At 40.1% G+C, this 24,341-nt stretch overlaps 1 protein-coding gene across 2 annotated transcripts in view; it reads left to right on the top strand.

Moving 5' to 3' along the window:
* The window catches only part of itgb8 (integrin, beta 8), an 83,634-nt gene that overhangs the window by 16,616 nt on the left and 42,677 nt on the right, over positions 1-24,341 (top strand). For both annotated transcript variants that reach the window (XM_078421774.1, XM_078421766.1), the window contains exons 6-10: positions 940-1,098; positions 5,424-5,519; positions 6,594-6,683; positions 19,768-19,902; positions 23,282-23,702. In XM_078421774.1, the coding sequence (XP_078277900.1) occupies positions 940-1,098; positions 5,424-5,519; positions 6,594-6,683; positions 19,768-19,902; positions 23,282-23,702 (901 nt within the window). The remainder of the gene's footprint in view (positions 1-939; positions 1,099-5,423; positions 5,520-6,593; positions 6,684-19,767; positions 19,903-23,281; positions 23,703-24,341) is intronic.

The following is a 24,341-nucleotide window of genomic DNA, read 5'->3' as shown; positions in this document are numbered from 1 at the left end:
GTATAGTTGTGTATAATCAACTTCTAAACCTTAAAACCAAAAGAGCAGGAAATTCATGTCTTAAAATTGCAAGCTTCAATGTCCCATGAGGAAAAGTGAAAGATACAGCTGAGTTTCACTACAGTTCATTGTTCATATGTTTAAAATTCCCCTGAATGTTATGTTCTTTATCTGATTAAAGTGTTCGTTATTGTGGATTTATGACTGTTTAGTTTCTGCCTTTCTGGTTTCCCTTTCCCATCAGTGGAATCACTAGACCAATGATTCGAACAATTGCTACTAATCCTGGGTTGAGCAGATATTCTGCTCTGGGGTTGAATCCACTCCAGCTGACTGACTGAGCTAATTCATAATTATTATGAATTTCTCCCATTATTAAACTGCTATATTTTTTGCTGAGAGCATATTTATAACAAAGTGCTTTTGCGAATCTGAACAAGCAGCAACAAACTTTTCAAACAAACAGTAATTATCACCAAGGAAACGGTCTGCGATTTATGGCTACACAAGAGATCACAGATGCTGAAATCTTGAGGAAAAAAAACAAACTGCTGGAGGAACTCAGTGGATCACGCAGCATTCCTCCACAGATGATGCCTGACTTGCTGAGTTCCTCCTGCAGTTTGTGATTTATGGTTGATGTCTTCTGGACCATTCTTTGCCATTGTGCCTGTTAAATGACAGCAATTTAAAAAAATCCCCATTCCTGTGGCAGATGTAAGATAGTTTCACTCTGTATCTAAACTGTTGGAATTTCTTAATGACTCAGCATAGAGAAATATTTAATTCCCAAGCATTGATTACACATTGGGAAAAAAATCAATGTTTCTTCTCAATGTTATCATAAGTTGGCGAAAGAGATTGGATTCAATTTCTCCCAGGACTTTTGTGACTGTCACAATATCAAACTAAATAAAACGACTTTATGTTATTGGTTAGAGCCAAATAGGATGGCGCAAGGAAGCAAAGCGTTTGCTGCTGCTAATAACTGATCAGCTTTCACACTTGGCACTCGACAGCAGATTGGGTGGTATCGTCCTGCCTAATGATGGGAACTGCCATTTGAAAGACAATGTGTACACTCATTCAACTGTTATGGTAAGGTAGCCAAGCGCTTATTGATTTATGAAACCTGGGAAAGAATGTCACTTAGTTCATGTCACAATATATGCAGGAAATGTTCCATGTTCACTATTCATCACTTAAGTTACGTCTTTGTAATAGCACAGTCTTCTAAATATTTTTGAGAATATCTTTGTTTTTCAATATTTCAGATTTTATTTGTGTAATGCATTTACTTTTCCAACTAGGCAAAACTCACTAGTGTTAAGACTTAACTTGGGGAAATTGGATAGAGAACTGGATTTATAACTTAGCGAATGGGATTAGAACCCCTCTCACCACTTCTCTACTCCTCTCTTCCTCTTTCTAGCTCCCACTCTGAACAGAACATGCTGGGAACAGGTAGCAGCAGTTCAAGCAGTGTCTGTAGAAATAGGAACGGAGTTAATGTTTCGAGACAATGATCTGTCTTCAGTCCTGGAAAAGTGAGAAAATAAGTGTTTTACTTTGCAGAGGGTGGGAGGAGTGGAGAGAATAAAGTGAATGACTGATAATGTAGAGTTCAAAACTGGCCAGTTAGATAATTGTTGCCAGTAGCTGTGTGAGAATAAGTTGTAACGTAAGTTTATATAATTTTCATCTTCCCTGGAGTAGGATGAATGAGCATAGTAGAGAGAGAGAAAAAATGTTGTAGAGTTAGAAGGTGCAAAGCACAGCATTTGATTGACATTTGGAATAAAAGAAAATGTTAGAAATACTCAGCACATCAGATCGCATCGATGGAGAGGGAAAACTGAATTAACTGCAGGAGCTCGTTTACACCGAAAATAGACCAAAAAGCTGGAGTAACTCAGAATGAAGAAAGGTCTTGACTCGAAATGTCACTCAGACCATTTCTCCAGAGATGATGACAAAACTGAAATAATGTTGAAACAAAGCTCCTGGCAGACTATTGTTTCAGCATACTATCTTTGTTCCATTCCTTTTCTCCTCATCCAGTCCCTTCCAGTTTTATTCATAGCACCTCTGATTCCTGGTCCCAACCACCTCTTGGACACCCAGTGCTTCTCAATCTCCATCCCTCGCCAGATTGGTGTGGACACTTCATTTCTTCTTTGAACAGAGGCCCAACCAGCCCCCTCCAAAACCACTCTTATTTGGTTAGTGGAATGCATTCTAACATTAATAACTTCACCTTTAATTCCAGTACTTTCTCCATATCAAATGTGTAGCAAAGAGTTAGCTCACGTTATCCTTTGTCTCTTTGTGGAATAGGTGGAATAGTCCTTGTTTCCATCCTATTCAGACCCCCTCTGTCAGTTCTTTCACATACATTATTCACTCTATTTGTGCTACTTGCACAGTACTCAAAGCAATTACTACATTTCCACTCATGTTCTCATTATCATGGTTCATTTCTGTCTCTTCCCTTTCTTGACATCTCAGTTTCCATCTCGGGGGGAAAGCTCACCGATATCAGATACAGAATGCCACAGCTATCTTGACTGCACACTGTCCACCTGCCTATTGTAAGGACACCATTCCATCCTCCCAGTTATTTCTATTTCTATCATATCTCTTCAGATGATGTGACTCTCCATACCAGTAATATTGAAATGTCTTCCTTTTCCTATGATTTCCCTTGGACCATAAGGTCCTCAACCACCTGGCCTCTGTTTCAAGTACTTCTACTCTGACCCTCTCCCCAGCCAGAGCAAAGATAGGATTCCGTTCATCCTCACCTTCCACCATTTCAGCCATTTCCAACAAACATCCTCTGCCATTTCTGGCACATCAACCACCAGATGCAACCTCCCTTACCTAACCAACATTCCAAAGGGATTGTTCACTTCAATAGACAATACGTGCAGGAGGAGGCCATTCGGCCCATTGAGCCAGCACCACCATTCAATGTAATCATGGCTGATCATTCTCAATCAGTACCCCGTTCCTGCCTTCTCCCCATACCCCCAGACTCCGCTATCCTTAAGAGATCTATCAAGCTCTCTCTTGAATGCATTCAGAGAATTGGCCTCCACTGCCTTCTGAGGCAGAGAATTCCACAGATTTACAACTCTCTGACTGAAAAAGTTCTTCCTCATCTCCATTCTAAATGGCCTACCCCTCACTCTTATACTGTGGCCCCTGGTTCTGGACTCCCCCAACATTGGGAACATGTTTCCTGCCTCTAATTTGTCCAACCCCTTAATAATCTTATATGTTTCGATAAGATCCCCTCTCATCCTTCTAAATTCCAGTGTATACAAGCCTAGCCACTCCAGTCTTTCAACATAGGACAGTCCCGCCATTCCGGGAATTAACCTAGTAAACCTGCGCTGCACGCCCTCAATAACAAGAATATCCTTCCTCAAATTTGGAGACCAAAACTGCACATAGTGCTCCAGGTGCGGTCTCACTAGGGCCCGGTACAACTACAGAAGGACTGCTTTGCTCCTATACTCAACTCCACTTGTTGTGATGGCCAACATTCCATTGGCTTTCTTCACTGCCTGCTGTATCTGCATGCTTCTTTTCAGTGACTGATGCACTAGGACACCCAGATCTCGCTGAACGTCCCCTTTTCCTTTTCACAACTCCCTGAAACTTTCTTATCCCCATGAAGCACTCTCCTTTTCAAGGTGTCCTCCCATTCTATGTCTACCTTTTTACCTAGTGCCTTGCAACCTTCCAACCTTCCAACCTATTAAGGACCCGAGCAATCCTAGTAGATGAAGCAGTAATTCTCTTGCGCTGTTTACAAGTTACAGTAAAGCATTTAATGCTCACAATGGGGTCTCTATTGGAGAAATCAAAGGCAAATAGGGTTGTGGCTTTGTAGCACCTTACAGGCCAGCTATAATAGACAAACATTGATTTACCTCTCATTTACCAAAAGCACTTTGACAACATTCATGGATATTCTCTCTTCTCTCACAAACCATCATTGTTTTATCACATTTTCAGTTCTGATGAAGGTTTCATGACTCTGAAATATTAACTTCTTCTCTCTTCAGTTGCCTGACCTGGTGAACATTCTCTGCATTTTCTGTTTTTATTTTAGATTTCCAGCATCAACATTTTTTTAATTTTATTTTAGCCTAAAAGATGTTTCTTTTGCTAATTGTATGTCCAATATAAAATGCCTTAGAGATGCAAGAGATTGCAGATGCTAGAATCTTCAGCAAAAATCAAAGTGCTAGAAGAACTCAGCAGGCCAAGCAACATCCGTAGAGGGAAATGGGTAGTCTGAAGAAGGGTCTTGACCCGAAAAGTTGTCTGTCCAGTTCACTCCACAGATGCTCCCTGGCCTGCTGAGCACGTTGTTTTTGTTTTGCATAAAATGTCTTGAGTAGTTCAGTCCGTTGCAGCCCATTGTACTACCAGTGGAAAAGCTATGAAGAACAGGAGCTGAGGCATGGGGCAGATCAACCATGAGCTTATTGAATGGTGGGGCAGGCATGAAGGACCAGCGGACTACTCCTGCTCCTATTTTCTAATGTTTGGAGATAAGTGCCATCAAGAAATTACATGTGGTGCAGTCTATTCCTACTTGTTTTTTTATTCTAAGACACTCAGCTGATACCTAATGCAGCATGAATGGTGAATAATGTTTGAGAAAATTATTCCTGTTGTTTATGTTTTTGCATTAATTATATTTTTGATGGATGAACAGGAAGAAAATTGAAATTGTGGGAATTTTATTCAGTGCAGTATTACAAAATAATGGACATGCCAAAATCAGTTGAAAACTACAAAAAAATAACCCAATTTTTAAAGAATATTATTGACACACGGTTCTATCTTTTACAATCACTATTTTCATTGCTGCAATACTCTCTCGCTTGCATTTGGTATTGCAATTAATCCCATTAACAATCCAACTATTTTTATGTAAATGCTTGCACAATTTTTTTTCTCCTATTGAATAATTAAATGATTGTTTATTTACAGCCCTCAAGCTATATTTAAAATTTTAGCAGAAGGGGTTATAAAGTGCTGCCTTATACATCATAAATTTTATGGACTTTACAGAGATCATTTCTTGGAAAACAACTGTGTTTTATTTTCTCTGGATCATATACAAAGAGACCAGCTGTGCAGTTTTCATTAATCTCGGGTCGTAAATATCTGCTGAACGAGCATTTTGATCCTGCTGTTGCTGATCTTGAGATCAGTCTGATTGTAAGTCATGGTAGTTGCTCCGAAGTAAGTTCACGGACAAGCAGTTATTCCCGATTTACTCACATCAGATGAATTTCTAAAATGGTGTGGCGGAATTTATGCTAAGCACAACATATTCTTTACAAAATTTCCCAAGACCATCTCATTGTGTGTAATTCTCATGCAATGTCTTCTAACAGGAACATCCGTCTCTGGGTTTACTTGTGGACAAACTTCTAGAAAATAGCATCCATGTCATTTTTGCAATTCAGGGATCAAGCATCAATTGGTACAAGGTGAGATCTGTATTTCCAAAATTAAGCAGAAAATGAAGAAATGTTGGGACATCCTTTGAAAAGTGAATTATTTTGCAGCTGACCAGTTTACATTTAATCTGTGAAATACTGTTAAATGTTACTAACAAGCTTTCACTCATATGCTAACTGTAACTGCAGCACATTATATTATCTGATACAATTGTTACATTGCAATTTTAAATAACTCCATTTGGGCTAATTTAGTGCTCTACTGAATTACTCTCCTGTGATTTTTGTGCTTTATACGTACGTGCAAACTATAACACACAATTATTGTGAGCATGCTCTCAATCCTTCGAGACCTACTGGATCTCCCGGATGTTAACTATTTTAATTTCCCTTCCCATTCACACACTGACTTTTCTGTTCTGGGCCTCCCCATTACCAGAGTGAGGCCACATGTACACTGGAGGAATGGCACCTCGTATTCCTTTTGGGTAGCTTACAACCCAATGGTATGAATGTTGAATTTTACTATTTTAGGGTTAGAGCTAGCCTCTAGCTAGCCCCCCCCCCACACACACACACACACATCTTTCTTTCTCCCTTTCCCACCCCTCTGTTCCACCTGGCTTCCCACCTATTTCTCTCCAATCATCCCGCCCCCTCCCCCCCGCTACTTCCTTCCCCCTGATTCACAATCCACAATTCTTCAAACTGTCTCACACCTACTGTTCTTATTTCTGGTCTTTGTTCCAAATGTATGCTTGTCAAAAAAAAACCCTTGACTATGTTGCCGATTACCTGCCACGCTTGTTCTGCCTCTCCACCTTTCCAGCTTTCTTTTACCCCTCCCATCACTCTACAAACAGTCTGAAGAAGGGTCTCGACCCGAAATGTCACCTGTCCATGTTTTCAATGGATGGAACCTGACCTGCTGAGTTACTCCAGCACTTTGTGTCCTTTTGTGTATTAAACAGCATCTGCAGTTCTTTATTTCTACACACAATTATAGGTTAGATCTTAATAAATGTAAGAATATTTTAATGATTTTTTTTAAGCTTTGTGAAAAAGATTAATTGATACACAATCAATTCTATGTTTCACTTGAAGGATCTTCTCCCACTGATGCCGGGTGCAGTTGCAAGGCAGCTAAATTCAGAATTGTCTAATCTCTCTGAACTGGTGGCAGATGCCTATCAGGTACAGTGCTACACCTGGCATTACTTTATATGTGTATGTTATATCAAACACATAGATTGATATTTTAATGAATGGCTAAACATTTCAACAATCAGATTTGTAGTCCAGGATCAAATCTGCTTTATTTTGCAGAGGTCTAATTTAAAATTTAATTCAGCAGCAGGATATCATTTTCAGAGCTTTGCAAACTGCTTCTTGAATGGCTATTAATATCTCCACAAATGTAAGCAGTTGTTCATTTAATATGTAAAACCATCATATTGACTGAGTTGTGAGTAACATAATTTTATTTTCAGTTATCTTTTTTTAATCATAATGTTGACATTAACTATCTCAATAATATAGCAAAGAGAATTAATTAAGTTATCATGTGTCAACGTTTAGGTAAATGTGGTCTTGGATAATTCCCAGGTAGAAATCAATGCCAAGACTTACTTTAATGTTCGTGTGAAATATGTGATGAATATGATTCAGTTGGCTTGACATAAGAAGAATTATGACATGCTCTGTGAAATGACCAAGATAATTTTGGGAATTATCAAAGCATTCTACTTTCTCTTCGTTTATTAAAAAATATGGGTTGCCTTCCTCATTGCAGTTTTATCATAGATCGTACAAAATATCTGTTCATTCCTTTGGAATGTGTTTCTTTGTTTAGCAAAGCAGACTGCTGTACAAAGGAGCTAACTCATTCATTACTGCTTATCCATCTCATTGAATAAGGTAACCCTGACAAATGTTCAAGCCACGAGTTGGGCAATGGCTTGAACATTTTTCTTGAACTTGAATTTTGAAACAAGCATGCTCTGCTTCAGGATGAGTAGATTTTTTAAGCATTTTCATGTCTGAGCTGACAATACTTGAATTTAGAAAATTAATGAATAGAATTTGGCTGGGATAATGAGAGAAATATGTTTCAAGGGATACACAAGAAGAACAAATTGTAATTTAATTATTTGAGGACTGTTAGCAGAGCAAATCAGATAGTCAACCCACTTGATACCAGACCAGAATGATAGCTCTTGATACTTACAGGAAGGGACTAGAGTTACATGTATACAGGGTATGAAAATATCTAGAAATATTGAAAACACATTCCTATTATCATGTTTTTACTTTTACTCATTCAGTAACTGGCCTGATAGACAGTGGGACTGCCAGAACATAAGGCTGGAGGTAGAAAGCCACTCTGCCAGAGTTGTTGGAGAAAAGCTCTGGCAATCAGATTGCATCCATAGTCCATGAAAGGTGGTAGGGAAGAAATTCAGACCAGATGGGAACAAGCAATGGTTCTGGGTTTCAGAGGGGAAGTAATCATTGCATCATAGTGCATAAGGGGTTGTGGGAACTTCCTTCTGTTTGTTATACCTCTGAAGTAGAGTTTTAAAAAACACATATCTCTGAATCTATCTCCTCCAGTTTCCTGTTAGCTGGTTGGCTTTCTGGAGTTCTGAGTAAATAGTTGACTAGGACTAAATTCAGTTGACTGCCAAAACAGAGACATAATTAGGTTTTTCGCACATGGCCAAATGCAGTGGTCAAAGAGTCATAGAGAGTCATAGAGTCATACAGTGTGGAAACAGGCCCATCGGCCCAACTTGCCCACACCAACCAACACGTCTCTTCTACACGTTCCCATCTGCCTGCGTTTGGCCCATATCCCTCTAAACCTATCCTATATTGTCAAATTTGATTATTTAGTCACTCACCAATGTTATATCCTGCACGCTCACTCTCAAACCACTACCCCTTTCCTGTCTGTCTCTGGTGCTCCTCACCCTTCATTTACCCTTGCAGAGCTGCATTTATTTCAAATTTCAGGGAATATTGGTGGTGCAAACATGGTTGATAATGAAACTGCAGCTCCCCTGCCATTGCCATTTTTGAAAAGGAGAAACAGTGTATGAGGTGATGTGTGTAAATATGGACTGCTGCTTTACTTTCATCCCTTACCAATGAATGCTTTGTTGTCCACTGGCCCTGACTAGCGATGGTTACAAGAGATCTGCAGGCTCACTGCATTCAGGAGAATGTATTGTCCAGGTAGCCAAAATTATTCTGAAGTCCAAGCTCTCAAATCTCTCTAATTAAGATTTCATGCCAAAATTATAATCATGTTCAGGGATTCTGGCTGTTTGTAGTGTTGACCTCTGGAGTACAGTGAGGTTACAGTGAACCAGTAATACTAGCAATTAAATAACCACCCAGTTAATGTTAAAGAGCATTTTCCAAAAAGCAGCTCATTCATGTCAGAACCTCAGAGCCTGCTCCTGATGGTGGGGAAGATTTAATTATCCTGCTATTGGTGATTGTGCTTCCAAACTCCCTGAATTCATGAGGTTGGGCTGTATAAATGTTTAACATGTGTTAGTTGGATGCTTTCCACAGCAAAGGGGCCTCCGAGCCAGCTGCATGGTGGAGCGTTTAGAGTATAGTGGCTCCTAAAAGCTTGTTACATTTAAAGGAAAGATAGGGATATGTCTGAGTTTTGTGCTGCTGTCTGTAACTGAAACCTAAAATGGTTTTAAGACAATATGAAATTTAATCTGCCCCCAGCTCTATTTAGCAAAAGAAAAAGTTAATGTGTTACGGGAACAAGTACAGATGAGGAAAACAAAAGTGTTTGCTGGTGATGGAATTCCCCCCCGATTAACTGCATCAGGAGAGGAAGGAGGCGTTGAGACGCATCAGGAGAGAACAGTGGGATATTCAGCCTTTCAAGCCTGCTTTGTTGTCCATTCAGATCATGCTGGCTTATTAGTTCAATGCCTTGTATCTCTTTTGATCTGAATCCCTTGATTGTTTATCCCAATTATTCCATCATGAAAAACAATTTGGCCAGGGGTAAAAAATTTAGATTTGCCCAATCAACTGTATTTAAATTTCCCCCTCATTTTAATGCCTGAATGGCCTACCTCTGAGTTTAATGGGTTATATTTGCTGCTATCCAGACGCACTGTCCAAGTCTCTGTGTCTACCTGTGTGCGCCTTTTTTGGATGCAGATGTTTGGGTAAATTCAAACCATGCATTTCACCAGTTTTCTGCAAATATGCATTCTATTGAAAGAAGGCCTCAATTTTGTGCCCAGATTCCACTGAGATAAACTCCTTGGAGAGCAGCAGGCTATGGGATGATCTTACAGAGGTGTATAAAATCACAGAGAGTGGTGGGTATATGAAACAAACTGTCAGTTGAGGCAGGTACAACAACACCATTCAAAATATGTTTGGACAGATACATGGATCAGAAAGGTTTAAAGGGATATGGGCCAAATGCAATCAGCTGGGACTGCATAGATGGGCATCTTGGTTGGTAAGTGCAAGATGGGCCGAAGGGCCTGTTTCATGCTGTTTGAGTCTATGACCCCAAAGACGATTCAGTGATTCAGCGAGTTTAAATATCTTTTTTAATGAAAAATTGATATACCGCCATGATAATATAATAAATAATTTCAAAGGATTGAAATGAAGTGAGATAAGTAAAGCTCATGCTGTTTTCCATTGGTGATATCTACATTCTGAAGTCACAGTTTGTATGCCTACCCTCAACCCAGCGAGAAGCTATGGCTTACATATCTAGAGGCTGTTTTTAGCTGGTCCATAATTGAGTGAAAAGTCACATTCACGTGCATCAGTCTGGTGTCACGTCACCATCTAATGACATCCGTCCAGACCTCATCCTGAGCTGTTGGCAAGATTGTTCAAGATTGTTCTGGATTTTGCCACCGGAGGCCATACATTATTCATGTATACCCTTTTCCTTTCATTTCTCATTTTATGTAGACTAATCAAGTTGCCTTTCAAACATCCAAACTCAATGGAATGCCAATAATGTTTATGTAATTCATTTAACCCTTTGAGCTCTGGTATAATTTTGGTGAATCTGGTGAATTCCCATCTATTGCCAGTATGTCAGAGAATTATAAAATCCTACTGTATAGAAACAGACATATTCAGCTCACGTCATGCCGACCATGATATCTATCCTCACTAATCTCATAAGCCTGCGGTGGGCCTGTATCTCTCTAATTATTTCCTACCTATGTACCTCTCCAAACTTCTTTTAAGTGTTATACTTATATTTGCCTCCATTACCTCCTCTGGCAGCTCGTTCCAGATATTCACCTCCCTTTGTGTAAAAAAAGCTTAATCCTCAGATCTCTTTTAAATTTATCCCTCTCGCCTTAAAATTGTGTGCTCTAGTTCTAGAGATCCCTGACATGTGAAGAAGATTCTTACTATATATCCTATAATTTAACCTTTCCATGCCCCTCATAATTTTATACAACTTTCAGTTAGCTCTCAGCCCTTAACCCCAGACCTCCTGAGTTCCAGTGAGAATAAACCCACTCTATTCAGTCTGAAGAAGGATCTCAGCCCGAAACGTCACCCATTACTTCTCTCCGGAGATGTTGCCTATCCCGCTGAGTTACTCCAGCATTTTGTGTCTGCCCACTCTATTCAATCTCTCTTTCGAACTGCAACCTTTATTCCAGGCAACAATCTGGCGAATCTCTTCTGCACTCTCCACTCTCTCTCTTGCTACCTATAACCTTCCTGAAAAGTGAACATTGTACTCTATTCAGGATTTAACCAGAGTATTGGCAACTGACCAACAATATTCCATCCCTTTAAGATTATCAAATCATGAGCCAAACATGGGCAGGTGGGACAAGTTTAGATGAGGTATCTTGATCAACATGGGCAAGTTGGGGTGAAGGGCCTACTTCCACTGTGTGACCCTATGAGCCTTTTAAATTGGATTTTGTCCACGTGCATTAACTTTTTGTAATCTGTGTACCTATATCTCCAAATCTCTTTGTTCCTTCAAAGTTTCTAATTCCCTTTAGAAAGTATTTTGATTTGTCTTTCTACAATGTCAAGTGGGCAGCCTCAATCTTCCTTACAGTGAATTCACTGTGCATCTAGCTATATTGAATTTTAAAGGCAGCTGTTTGTTAACTAATATAGCGGTCTCCCTTTTATCTATTCATATCCACTCAAATTATTAAGCACCTTATTTTGTTTCATCTGCAGACATGGATACGCAACTCTATACGTTCATCTATTCATATATTTAGTGAAACTGAGTGATCGACAAAGATCCCTGGGAAACATTATGTCTCATATGACCAAAATAGATACATTTGCTTTAATTCCTCCATGTGTTGCCTAGTCCTCTCTTAGGCAGTTTCTCGGAATCCAGAGTGACTTAAATCCGTAGTGCTTTTGTGGTTTCTATATTGGCTGATGATGTCAGTGTGAGACTTGTTGACACTGCCACAAGTAGGGCACGATGTGTTTGACAGAACTGACAGGTGGTGCTTTGTGAAGTGGCAAATTTCCTTTCTTGTTTATGCTGGGCTTCTGTCTGTTCCCAGTAACTAGACTACAGATTCTCAACACCATCCTGAATGCTCCTTTTCCAATATAAGCAGTTGTGTCCCAGGGGTTCTCATAAGTTAGTGGGGATGCTACACATTTTGTCACAGGCTTTGAGAACACCGCTTGAACCTTTTCCTCTGTCTGCCTGATAATCTCTTGCCATGACAGAGACTGGAGCTGAGTTCTGTTTAGTGAGTCTGCTTTGGCCGTGCTCTATGCCAGCCCTGCCACAAAGGTTGCAGCATGTTGGGGAATTAAAGTGACAGACATCTGTATGCACTGGGTCATATCAGCAGAGTAAGTGGAAAACAGTCACCCCCATCGCCCCATGTAGATTTGTGGAAGAACTAGTATTGTTTTGCATCCATCTGTCTGCTTGAGATAATGGTACGTTGTCCTGGTTGGAGAAGGGAATCTTTCATCTATGGTTGCATTTCCTGCTGCGGCTGACTAGGCCTATCCTTAACAGGCAGACCTTTCACGGACCATCACAGCTTGCACAGGTGAAGTTGTCTCCGGCCGTTGGTGAGGGGAATGTGATGTTGTTGCTATTGACCATATTGTGGCCGCCCAGGATCTTGAACCATGTGCTGTCATGGTGCTTCACACCTGCCTGGAGGGCCTTTCTCTTCCTCCACCAGTCCTCGGCAGCTGCTTCCCAGTTGTCAGTGCCAATGTTAACATTTTTCATATCTCTTTTAATCGTGGCGAAGCTTTGGTCTTCCTCGGTCTCTGAGTGCAGCTCCCTCCCCTCCCGTCCCCTCCCCTCCCCTCGCCCCTCCACATGTTTAACACATCTTTGGGAATGCGCCCATTTTCCATCCTGTGTACGTCCAAGCCAGTGGAGACACTTCTGCTTGAGGATAATAGGGATGTTGGTCAGGGGGAGGACAGATTCACTGGCGATTTTGTTCTGCCATGAAACTCCCAGGATGCGACAAAGATAGCAGAAATGAAAATTATTACATTTTCATTCTTGAACTAGTATTAAGCAACAATATTTTTATTGGAATATGCAAACCACACCAAAAAATTCTGGCTGCGTTTGGGAATGACAATGTGTGGTCTTTCTAGGTTGCTTACTTGCTGAATGTTTCATGAGATGGGGCATTGTATGTCAGGAGAGGAGCCATGTTGATCACTCCACATTTTCATCTGCCTACCGTGCATTTTCAGGTGAGAAACCATTACAAAGAAGAACAACTTTGCTTGGTTCACTTGTTGCAGTGAGTCACCTGTCCCTTACCCGTCCCCAAGCAACTGTGGCCCAGATCTCTCATCCATCTGGCACTTCTAGCTGCAGATGTTGTAAAATGTTTAGCACTTGCATGCTGCAGCATCATGTTCAGGCGGGATGTTTACACAGCAAGTTCTTTCTGTTAATTATTCAATTGTCCACTATGATTTATGGCTGCATTGGTGCAGCATTTTTGCAGAGCTTCCATCAGGTTGTGGGATTGTTCTGTCAATAGCATGTTTGTTCTGTTGCTGAGAACATGCCAACATATTATAGCTTCAAATGTCTAGCACCTGGCTATCATGTGCTGCTAGTGCCGCTCCTGGCATGTTCGCCTATGTTCTGATTCAACTCATTTTCCTACTCTGGCTTGGTGGTAATAATCAAGTGAGGGGTATTCTGGACCATGAGTTTGCATTTCTGCTGCTGCTATCGGACGATAGCACCAAATAAATGCTCAATGCTGAGTTTCTAGATGTGCCTGAATTTATCCTCTTTAATAAAGATAAAGCAAATAGAGGCTCAGTGTGAAAAAGAATACATCACCTTCATAAGCACTGTGCATGAGATAGCCCTACCAATTCAATCATATACATGCTATATTGGTAGCGTGATGAAATCAAATAAATTTGTTTCCATTGGATTAGCCCTGTTGCCACCTGGGCTTGGTGTGATGTTCAGGAGTGGACCAGCCCAGTCAGTGGCACAGCTCTCTTTGAATCTCCGCTAATCCTTGTTATATTGTCTTCCTTTGGTGCCCTCAGTTCGTTACTCACACTGTGGGCCAACATGGAGAATAAAGTTTAATCAGCTGAAGGAATATGGCTGGCAATAGTCAGCAGGAGATAATCTCACCTGTATTTAGCCCAATGCTAGAATCAAGAGGTAAATCTGAAAGTTCCAATGGTTACTCCTGTTCAGCTGTATAGCACCACATAACCACTTCTGATAGGTCTCCACCACAATAAGTACTAAAATCAAACAAATGAGTTTTTTTATTTCCGAGTCCACAAATATTCACTTAGCAACATTACCGCAGTACAGTAAACCCTTGTTTTAACGGACCTCTTTCTAACAGACTTTGGTTATTGCAAACAGACCTATCAACGGCTGCCCATGCCACCTATGGCTCACACCATATCCCCAGTCGCTTACAGCCCTGGCTGTTCATGCCACTCCTGGCTCGCACCGCCACCGCTGCCGTGCCTGCTGCCGCCACTGCCAACCCCGACCTGCACTTCGGCTGTCCACAGGCCATGACCATTGACTCCAGCAATCTTCACCTCTCTCCCGGCCACCAGCAAGCCGGGGTCGTCAACTCACCTGGATTCCAGGCCCAGTACCGAACCAAGAGTCTGAAGAAGGTTCTCAACCCAAAACAGCACATGTCCATGTCCTCCAGAGATGTTGCCTGGCCTGCTGAGTTACTCCAGCACTTTGTCTCCTTTTGTGCATTAACGAGGGTTTACTGTACAAGATATGCGTGTATTACCAAACTCAACAAGTAAAGTGAATGAAGCTAGTTAAAATCCTATCACTCTAAAAAATTACTTGATGGAAATCAAACTGAAAATTAAGAGTGTAATGAGGTTTTCAACAGAAGTTCTAGGACTCTTCAATTACTCAAGATTAAAATAATTGACATTACCAATGCTGCTTACTATAAAGCTCAAAGAAAAAAACATCTTCCAAAAGTTTGAAAAAGTGTTTCCTGTTTAGTTTATTAGTAAAATAAGAAAATAACTGCAGATGCTGGTACAAATCGATTTATTCACAAAATGCTGGAGTAACTCAGCAGGTCAGGCAGCATCTCGGGAGAGAAGGAATGGGTGACGTTTCGGGTCGAGAAGAAGGGTCTGAAGAAGGGTCTCGACCCGAAACGTCACCCATTCCTTCTCTCCCGAGATGCTGCCTGACCTGCTGAGTTACTCCAGCATTTTGTGAATAAATAGTTTATTAGTAAGATCTATACAGAAAGCTGTGTTCTGAAAGCTTTAAAATTTATATTGGTTAAACCAGTGATGCTTTTCAGATCATTATCTAATTTTCTGTTTGTGAAACTTGGCTATGGCCAATTGGTTTCCTATTTGTCATGAAATGGAAAGACTAATTTGATGTTATTTTTCAAAAGATTAATCCAAGATACTCTAAATCCTTCACTCTATATTTAACACTTTAGTTGTACCACATTATAGGTTTTGTCTAAAGCTCCATAGCAGATACTTGAATACAAAAATCTGGTCTGACATTCCATTGCAAATGCTCTGGAGGTGCTACATTGTCAACGATGCTGTTTCATATTAAACCTGTGGATATAAAGAATCCAGAGCTTTATTATGGTGTTGGGTAGTTATCCCTATTTTCCATAACTAATCCTCAGTCAATATGACCAAAAAACAATTATTTGGCAATTGGCACATTATTGTTCAAGGAAGCTTGTTGTGCACATATTAACTATCATCTTTCCTGCATTACACCAACATTCGGATTGCACAAAATACTTTATTTATTTCTGAGTTTTGATCTGACTATTTTAATTTTGACCCGACTATGTTAATCAAGCCAGCATGTATGTTCTAGCAACACCATTATAAATTTGATACATTTTTAAAGATTCGTGCAAAAACAATTGCATTTTAATATATACTAGACCAAGTGGACCCATTGGGCCCAAACCTCTCCTGCATTGGTGCAGCACCCCCTCCTCCCCCCCTCTTCCTCCCTCCCTCCCCCACTCCCCCGCGCCCCCCCCCCCCCCCACACCCTGCCTCGGAGATAGATTTAAACTTTAAAATGTGAATAATTTAAAAAATATAACACTGATTTCAATGAAACTTCTTCCATTAGGACCAAAGAGATGGCAGTGAGTAAGGTGGGCCTAACATTGTTGCGCTATCGTGTACCGTTTTGGCTGTAGTTCAGGAACAAACAAACAAACAAACAAGAGTTTTAGTATTTAGATTTTGAAATCAAAAGATATATTACTTTCTATTTGTGTGTCAGTTGAAGATATGGGACATTAATTTAAAGCACTTCAAGTTGTGCCCATTTAACAGTTGTAATTGAGCTTAATAATGAGAAATGCAGCAGTTCGCAACCTGGTACAACAACCTCATACCTGGTGCCAAGACAACAATCTCTCTCTCAATGTCCGCAAGACAAAGGAGATTTTGATTGACTTCTGGAAGTGTAGCAGTACACACACCCAGGTATACATTGATGGTGGCAAAGTAGAGATGGTTGAAATCATCAAGTTCTTAGGAACAAATATCACCTACAATTGGTTCTGGACCACCCACATCAAAGCAATGTCCAAGAAAGCACACTAACGCTTCTGCTTCCTTAGAAGGCTTATAATCCCAACACCCCTCACCAACTGCTACAGATGTGCTGTAGGAAACATTTAACAGAATGTTCTGGGAACAGCTCCATCCTCGACCACAAGAAATTGCAGGGAGTTGTGGATGCAGCCCAGTACATCATGCTTAACAACCTCCCTTTAATTGCCTCCATCTGCATTTCACGCTGCCTTGGCAAGGCCACCAGCATAATCAAGGATCAATCCGAGCCTGGTCACTCCCTCTTTTACCCTCTCCAATCAGCCAAAAAGTACAGAAGTTTGAAAATGCATAGCTCTGGATTCCGGACAGTTTCTTCCCAGCTACTACCAGACAACTGAACTGTCATCTCACCAACTAGAGTACAGTCCTGACCTTCCATCTATCTCATTGGAGACCTTTGAACTAGCTTTAATCAGACTTTATCAGGCATTATCTCACACTAAATTGTACCTTTTATCATTTATCTGTACATAGTGGACCACTTTGTACAGTCTTTTCACTGTACCTCGATACACGTGATAATAATAAACTAAATTAACCTAAAGTTAATGGGCAAAACCAACATTTCTTATGCTAAATTTAGTAAATTAATCACAGTGGTCACCTTTTATGAGGCATTTACCCCAATTTTTGGACAGATTTCATGAAGTTTTTGGAAAATTATTGAAGCTTGTATTTTCTCTAACTTCAACTATTTTGAACATGATCTGAAGGCGTAGAAGCAGTCTGTAAGTTAGTTATTTCTAACGTATAACTTTCATTACCATTTATAACCCTCTTTCAGTTGTGTGCCTCAGTCGAAATCAGATCTAAATATTATTTAAGTTGCTCGTTTTAGTTATAATGAAATCTAAGGACACATATAGGATGGGCATGCTGTTTTTGGGCTGCAAATTAATTTAGCCTTTTTTTAAAGTCTCTAAATGTAATTTAAATTTTTTTTAAATTAATAATTTAATTTAAATTTAAATGATTTTGGAAAATCTTTGATGCATTTCTATTTGACTTTGTTTCAATGTAGATAATTGAACAATTTGATGAATAGCCACCATTCCCTTCATTATCCATCGTTTAAGAAGCCAATGGATTTTGGAAGGAGAGGGGAATCATTTCTGTAGTACCTCGCAGAATCATAGATTAACACATCACAGTAGAAGGCCATTCAACCCATTATGCCTGTCCCAGATTTCTGTACGAGATCTCTGTAAGAGCTGCTCACTTAGTCACACACATTGCTTTTTCGCAAGCTGATATTCTCTTGCTAACATATGATGAGTGTTAACATATGATGAGTGTCCGAGGTTATGGGAAGAAGGCAGGAGAATGGGGTTAGGAGGGTGAGATAGGCCATGATTGAATGGTGGAGTAGATTTAATGGGCCGAATGGTCTAATTCTGCTCCTATCACTTATGATCTCATGATCTTATGACGTGAATACATTTCCCTTCTAATTATTTATCTAATTTATTCTTTTGAAGATAGTTATTGAATCTGCTTTTAGTACCATCTCAGGCATCGAATTCTATCTGTATAAATATGTTTATTTACCTCGTGCTGCTGTTGATTCTTTTGGCTTATCCTGCAAATTCTACTTACTAATTCTTGGATCATGAAGTGGAGACTGCCAATGCCTGAATCTGAAGCAATAAACAAACTGCTGGAGGATCTCAGCAGGTCAGGCAACATCTGTGGAGACAAGAGGACAGCTGCCAATTTGGGTCATACCCTGCACCACCCTCTGTCTCTACCTTCCAGTCTCTGACTCTGGGTTTCTCCTCAACCTCGTACCTCATTATCTTGGTATTGGTTTTTTTCCTTACCTGTATCTCGCCCACCAGCATTTGTCTCTTAACTCTGCCCATCATCCCCACCTCACCTGGTATCTTCTACCATCTTTTGTCTCACACCTCCCTCTTACCTCTACAACCCACACTCTTAGTCATGATGCAGGGTAACATTACAAAATATTGACTATCCCTTTGCCTCCTTAACCTATTGCTGCTTAATCTGCTGAGTTCCTTTAGCAGTTTGATTTTTGCCTTAAAACATATTTTATTTTTTCCTAATTATTCTGTTTTGTTTAGTTTTGAGATACAATGTGGAAACAGGTCCATTGGCCCACTGAGTCTATGCCTTCCATTGATCACCCGTTCAGACTAGGATTGACAGTGAGCAGAATAACACCCAGGGTTCAGTAATTGTTCATTTGGATTGTGTAAGCTTAGAACTGATCTTTATAAATGATGAAAGCTTTGGATGCAATGACTTTGGAATACTTCGGGTTCTTAAAATTCAGGGCGCACTAATTAAATCCCTAATCCAAAAAATTAGGCTATGTAGCAACCGGTATTTTTTTTTTTTTGCAATCGTCATTCTCTGGAAATGTTTACTGAGAAATGCTCTAATCTGATAAGGTCATTTAGAAAAAGAAAACAGTACTTTTCTGAGAGGAGACAATACTTTTAGTTTCAAAAAACAAGATGTTATTTATTTCAAATAATTACGGACTTTTACCATCTTCCAGAGCTCAGTTTAATTAACGTTGATGCTTAAATAGTAAATTCCCTCAGTTGGCCGTGGGTATTTAAGGATTTTCTTTCAGGGAGTTTAGATTAGAAAGTTAATATGAAGATGGAGTTGTCCGATCAGCTATAATATTTTCCACTTTTCCTTTTGTATTATTCTACTGATATTGTGTATCAGATTAGTCTGGGAATCAAGCAGTTAAGATTATTATCTGGGATGTGCTTGGAATATTTATTCGGCTCGAGTGGACGTTTAGCCTTTGAAGCACTGAGCTTGAAATATGCTGAAAATTTTTCTGAACTGAACTCTGAAAAAACTTTATCACAATATCGCTTTCACTTCACATTTCAAGAATAAAGAGGCATTGATGTTTAATATTTTGAATGAATTTCCAGAAAATAATAAGCAATTGATGTGATGGGTCATTCATCTTCCGTGCTGCTTCTATGAAGTAAAAAAAGGAATTAATAGTACCACAAAACTTTTGCTTGTTGAATAATTCCGGGGTTTTTTTCTTGCTCTTTAAAGCCACAAAATTACAGTTAGTGGTTTATTGAATGATTTTTCTTTTTGTGTGCATTCTGCATTCACACAGGCACTGCTTTCTGACGTAGAACTGCAGGTGGACAACCACATCAATGGGGTCTATGTGAGGATTGCTGCAATATGTCCTGATGGGAGCACAAATCCAGGCCAAAATAAGTGCAGAAATGTGAAAGCCGATGAAACAGTAAGCTTTCTATTTGAAGAGACACTCTGCATGATTTTACATACTGTTAATTTAGATCAATTTGAGATTTGTATAATACATGCCATGTTTTTCGCAGAAAGACCTCACTTATTACTGTTGACTGACTTAATATTCACGTGATAGTAGAATTTGATACAATGGCAGGCATTCTGAAAGGCAAACCAGAACCGTTCTAAAATTGCATTCGGTGAATGCGCATTTAAGTTGCAAATTATACCAGACAGCAATTTCGTGATAACACTTGCACCAAATGCATCCAGACGGCTTATGATGTAAACGTGCATAAGATGGTGTTTGATATTCATGGTTTGACGTTCGTGCTTTCTTTAGAGAGTAACTGCTTTGACTAGTCACCCTTCCCACACAGCTGAACATGCATGTGTCAACAGAAATAAATATTTCACTGGTGCTATTTATAGGAATTGGCCTGTTGTTTGGGGCTTTCTGGAGTTCTTTAAAGTTGACTGGATTGTATCGGGAGAGGTGTGGCAAGTGCTAAAGATCTTTGCCTTGACGTCGAGATGCCCATTACCAAGGATCAGTGATTAGCAGGCATTCCCTGTTGGTTACAGTATAATTGCTAGAATGAGCTGGTACAAGAGAAGTGAAGAGGGGAGGGGAGAAGGGCTCGCTCCAACCACTCCCTGTCTTCCAACTCTTACCTGTGCTACCGCCGAAGATGCAACACCTGTCCCTACACCTTTTTCTTTTCTACCAACCACCACCAAACAGTCCTTCCTCGTGAGGACGTGGTTTGCATGCATCCCTTCCAATCTAAAGTACAACATTTAGTGTTCATGATATAGTTTCCACTACATCGGGGAATACAGGTAGAGATTGGGTGTCGAGCACTTGTGTTCTGTCCATAGGAATAAGATTCCATTGACAACCCAATCCCTCTCTGACAAAGTCTGTGACATTTGGTCTGCAGAACTCGATGGTGAATTCTTCAACTCAACTCAACTCTGATACATTTCTTTATCAGAACTGGCCATCTCTGCCTTTCATCATTTTGGCTCAGTTTTTAAAAAATTCAGGGTTGCAGGGCATGTTCGACAGGCTGACTGTTTACACCACATACATAGACAAAGAGGCTTAATGTGCTGCTCTAATTCCTCCATTGACCCATTTGCTCTCACCTTGTCAGAGATACTCCCTTTATCCTACCTATCCCTCATACTTTCTCTGTTACCGCAAACTAACCTGTTTTTCTCTCCTTCCCAATTCTGTCAAAAGATAATGGATGGAAAGTTTTTTTTGTACAGATGTTGCCTGACCTATTGTGTGTTTCCATCATTCTCTGTTTATGTTATCTTTGAGTTTTGTCTTCATAGCATATGCTGCAAGGAGAAGCCAAAATATTGTCTATTGTCTATAAAAATAAGATTGTTAGAAAAGAAACCACATAAATAAGCATGAAGTTCCATATCTGCTCATGCAAAGGACGTAACATCTGCATTAGGTTCATGTAAAGGATGCCTATTCTTTGTCCTTACCTAATATTGCTGGCAGCACTTTTGATTGGAAGATACAGCATGGAAATGGGCTCTTTGACTCACCCAGTGCATGCCGACCATTGATCACCCATTCACACTAGTTCTGTGTTATCCCACTTTCGCGTTCACTCCCCACACACACTAGGGACAATTACCGCGGCCAACTAACCTACAGACCCGCCCATCTTTCAGATGTGGGAGGAAACCAGGGCACCCGGAGAAAACCCATGTGGTCAAAGGGAGAACGTGCAAACTCCACACAGACAGCACCCAAGTCATAATTAAACATAGGTCTGGCATTGTGAGGCAGCAGATCTACAAGCTGTACCACTGGCTGGAAACCTGTACACATTCTGGTTGCTATGATGAGCCCATTTTGAAATCAAAATCGGGTTCATCATAGCAACCTTGAACCAATTTATTTTACTCTGTGTTTTGTAAGAGAAATCAAACCGAGATATTGGTGTCCATTGACAAAGATCTTTTGATGCCATTAAGAAAAGAGCAGAGAGTTTAACCACTGCTTTTCTGAATGAAGGTTAAGCTGATTTGTTCATCTACTCTTTGGAATGATCTGAATTCATGAAAGATTCTTTATGAATGGTAGATTATTTTTCTCCTCATGTGATGGTATAAATCAAGCTGTAACTGTCAGTCAGTTTCACACAAGCACTTTTTATTAAACAGAATGGCCAAAGCCAGTTTCAGTTTCCTATAAAAACGAGGAGATAAGGTGAATGGTGTAGATGTATTTAAGGGAAAGATGGATACAGCTGAGGTCGAAAGCAGTGAAAAATTGTGCTGTTAGGTATGGATACACGGGGTGGAAAGAAGCTCCAATGGAGCATAAACATCACTGGTCAGATGCTCTGAATGTTTCTGTGCTCTACATTCTTTGTGTTGTCTTTGTAATTCATTCTGATTTCTCACCCCAGAAAGTGGGGAAGTCAGTAGGAAATAAACTCTTCACAAAGCCCTAGCATGGTCCTTGCAGTAACTGCTACTTACTAATCATTTTGTTCAACTATAAACGTCCAATGATTAAAACACAAAACGCTGGAGCAACTCAGCGGGTCATTCAGCATCAGTGGAGGGGATGGACAGGTATATTATGGTTCGAGACCCTTCTTCAGACTTTCCATTCAGGGTTCATTGGTTGCCTGTGTGGACTGTGACTTGTAGCTGTGTGGGCCACTCACAGCATTGGCTGAACCATCATGTGGGATTGCTCACCATCATGTGGGATTGAAGAGCATTGTGATTACCTCCCCTATGTTTTCCTTAATTCTATGGCAGCCTGTTCTGCCACTGTGAAGCCATGTGCACGGGAGGAGATCTTTCAGCATAGCCTCCCAGTGGTAAGCTCAGCAGTATCAAGGCTGTGGAGAGCTTCACATTGTTGGTACCTATGGAAACTGTATAGGTACAAGCATCTGTGTGCAAAATCGAGTTTCAATTTTTTTGAGAGTTTCATGATTTTTTTTCTTATGATATAAGAAGACACTTAGCATTATGTTTAGCACATAGTGCTCTAAAAGAGGGTGAAAGGCCATTGTTAGACAATAGACAATAGGTGCAGGAGGAGGCCATTTGGCCCTTCGAGCCAGCACTGCCATTCAATGTGATCATGGCTGATCATTCTCAATCAGTACCCCGTTCCTGCCTTCTCCCCATACCCCCTGACTCCGCTATCCTTAAGAGCTCTATCCAGCTCTCTCTTGAATGCATTCACAGAATTGGCTACAAATAAAAGAAAACAGTTTTTAATTATTACCTTATATTTTCATTATTTTTAATAAAATGTATTTATCAGTTATCCTGCTCCTCACAATGCTAATTTTCACATTTTTCTTCTGATTTAGGTTTCCTTTAATGTGACCATTGGAGTGACCGAGTGTTTTGAAGGCGACAAGTCGATTATTGTAAAACCTGTTGGATACAATGAAACAACTATTATTTCTCTCAGCAGCATGTGTGCTTGTCAGTGCAAAGGACCTAAAGCTCATGTTGCTGGAAAATGCTTCAATAAAGAGATTGACCTAGATTGTAGGCTTTGCCAGTGTGAAGACAGTGTTACCAATTCTACTTGCAGGACATTGTCCAAAGAACAATGTCTCATTGAAGGTTGCCAGCAGTACAAAGACCAACCTGTTTGCAGTAATCGAGGGATCTGCAACTGTGGGAAATGTTTATGCTACCAAACGAAACTAGGTAGAGTGTATGGAAAATATTGTGAACTGGATGACTTTTCTTGTCCTTATCACCAAGGGCAACTGTGTACTGGTAAGATGATGAATTCATGACATTCATTAACACCTGTAGAGCTAGCTCGTCACTAAATGTTACACTATTTCCTTGAATATTATTAGTAAATTCAACAATAATGCAAAACTTTAATACCGACTTAAAGGTGTGAATTTTAATCATTTTGGCATTCTTAATGTCCTTGCATACATTTAAAATGCAATCTTAAGCATTTTCTTTCAATTGATGGTCTCTTGAATATGAGGATCATATGAATCAACCAGGCATTGATGTTCCAAATATACTGATAATCAAAACCCTGTTGTGACGACTATATTATCAACATTCAGAGAAATGGAAGTCGATACAGCCTATCTGGAGACATAAATAACGAAAAATTTGTGAGCAAACTAACAAACTTAACTATTGATCTCACATGCTAGTTCTGTATCTTCAGCATTTCAGGGTCAGATTTGAGTCACATGAACGTGTGCATCTAGCAACTGTTGAGAAAGTTAAATGTGCTGAAAGTGACTGCTCTCAGGAAGCGACCCATTATCCACCAACCTTCCCATTTAATCTGAATGCAATAAGCTTCATTTGAGCAACCATCCCCCCTTATCACCCACTCTTCCCCCACCAACCACCACATCCATGACAAGTGGCATGGTCCATCAC

This window comes from Rhinoraja longicauda, chromosome 2, assembly GCF_053455715.1.
Source record: "Rhinoraja longicauda isolate Sanriku21f chromosome 2, sRhiLon1.1, whole genome shotgun sequence".
NCBI lineage: Eukaryota > Metazoa > Chordata > Chondrichthyes > Rajiformes > Arhynchobatidae > Rhinoraja > Rhinoraja longicauda.
This window is presented reverse-complemented; position numbering and strand designations above follow the sequence as displayed.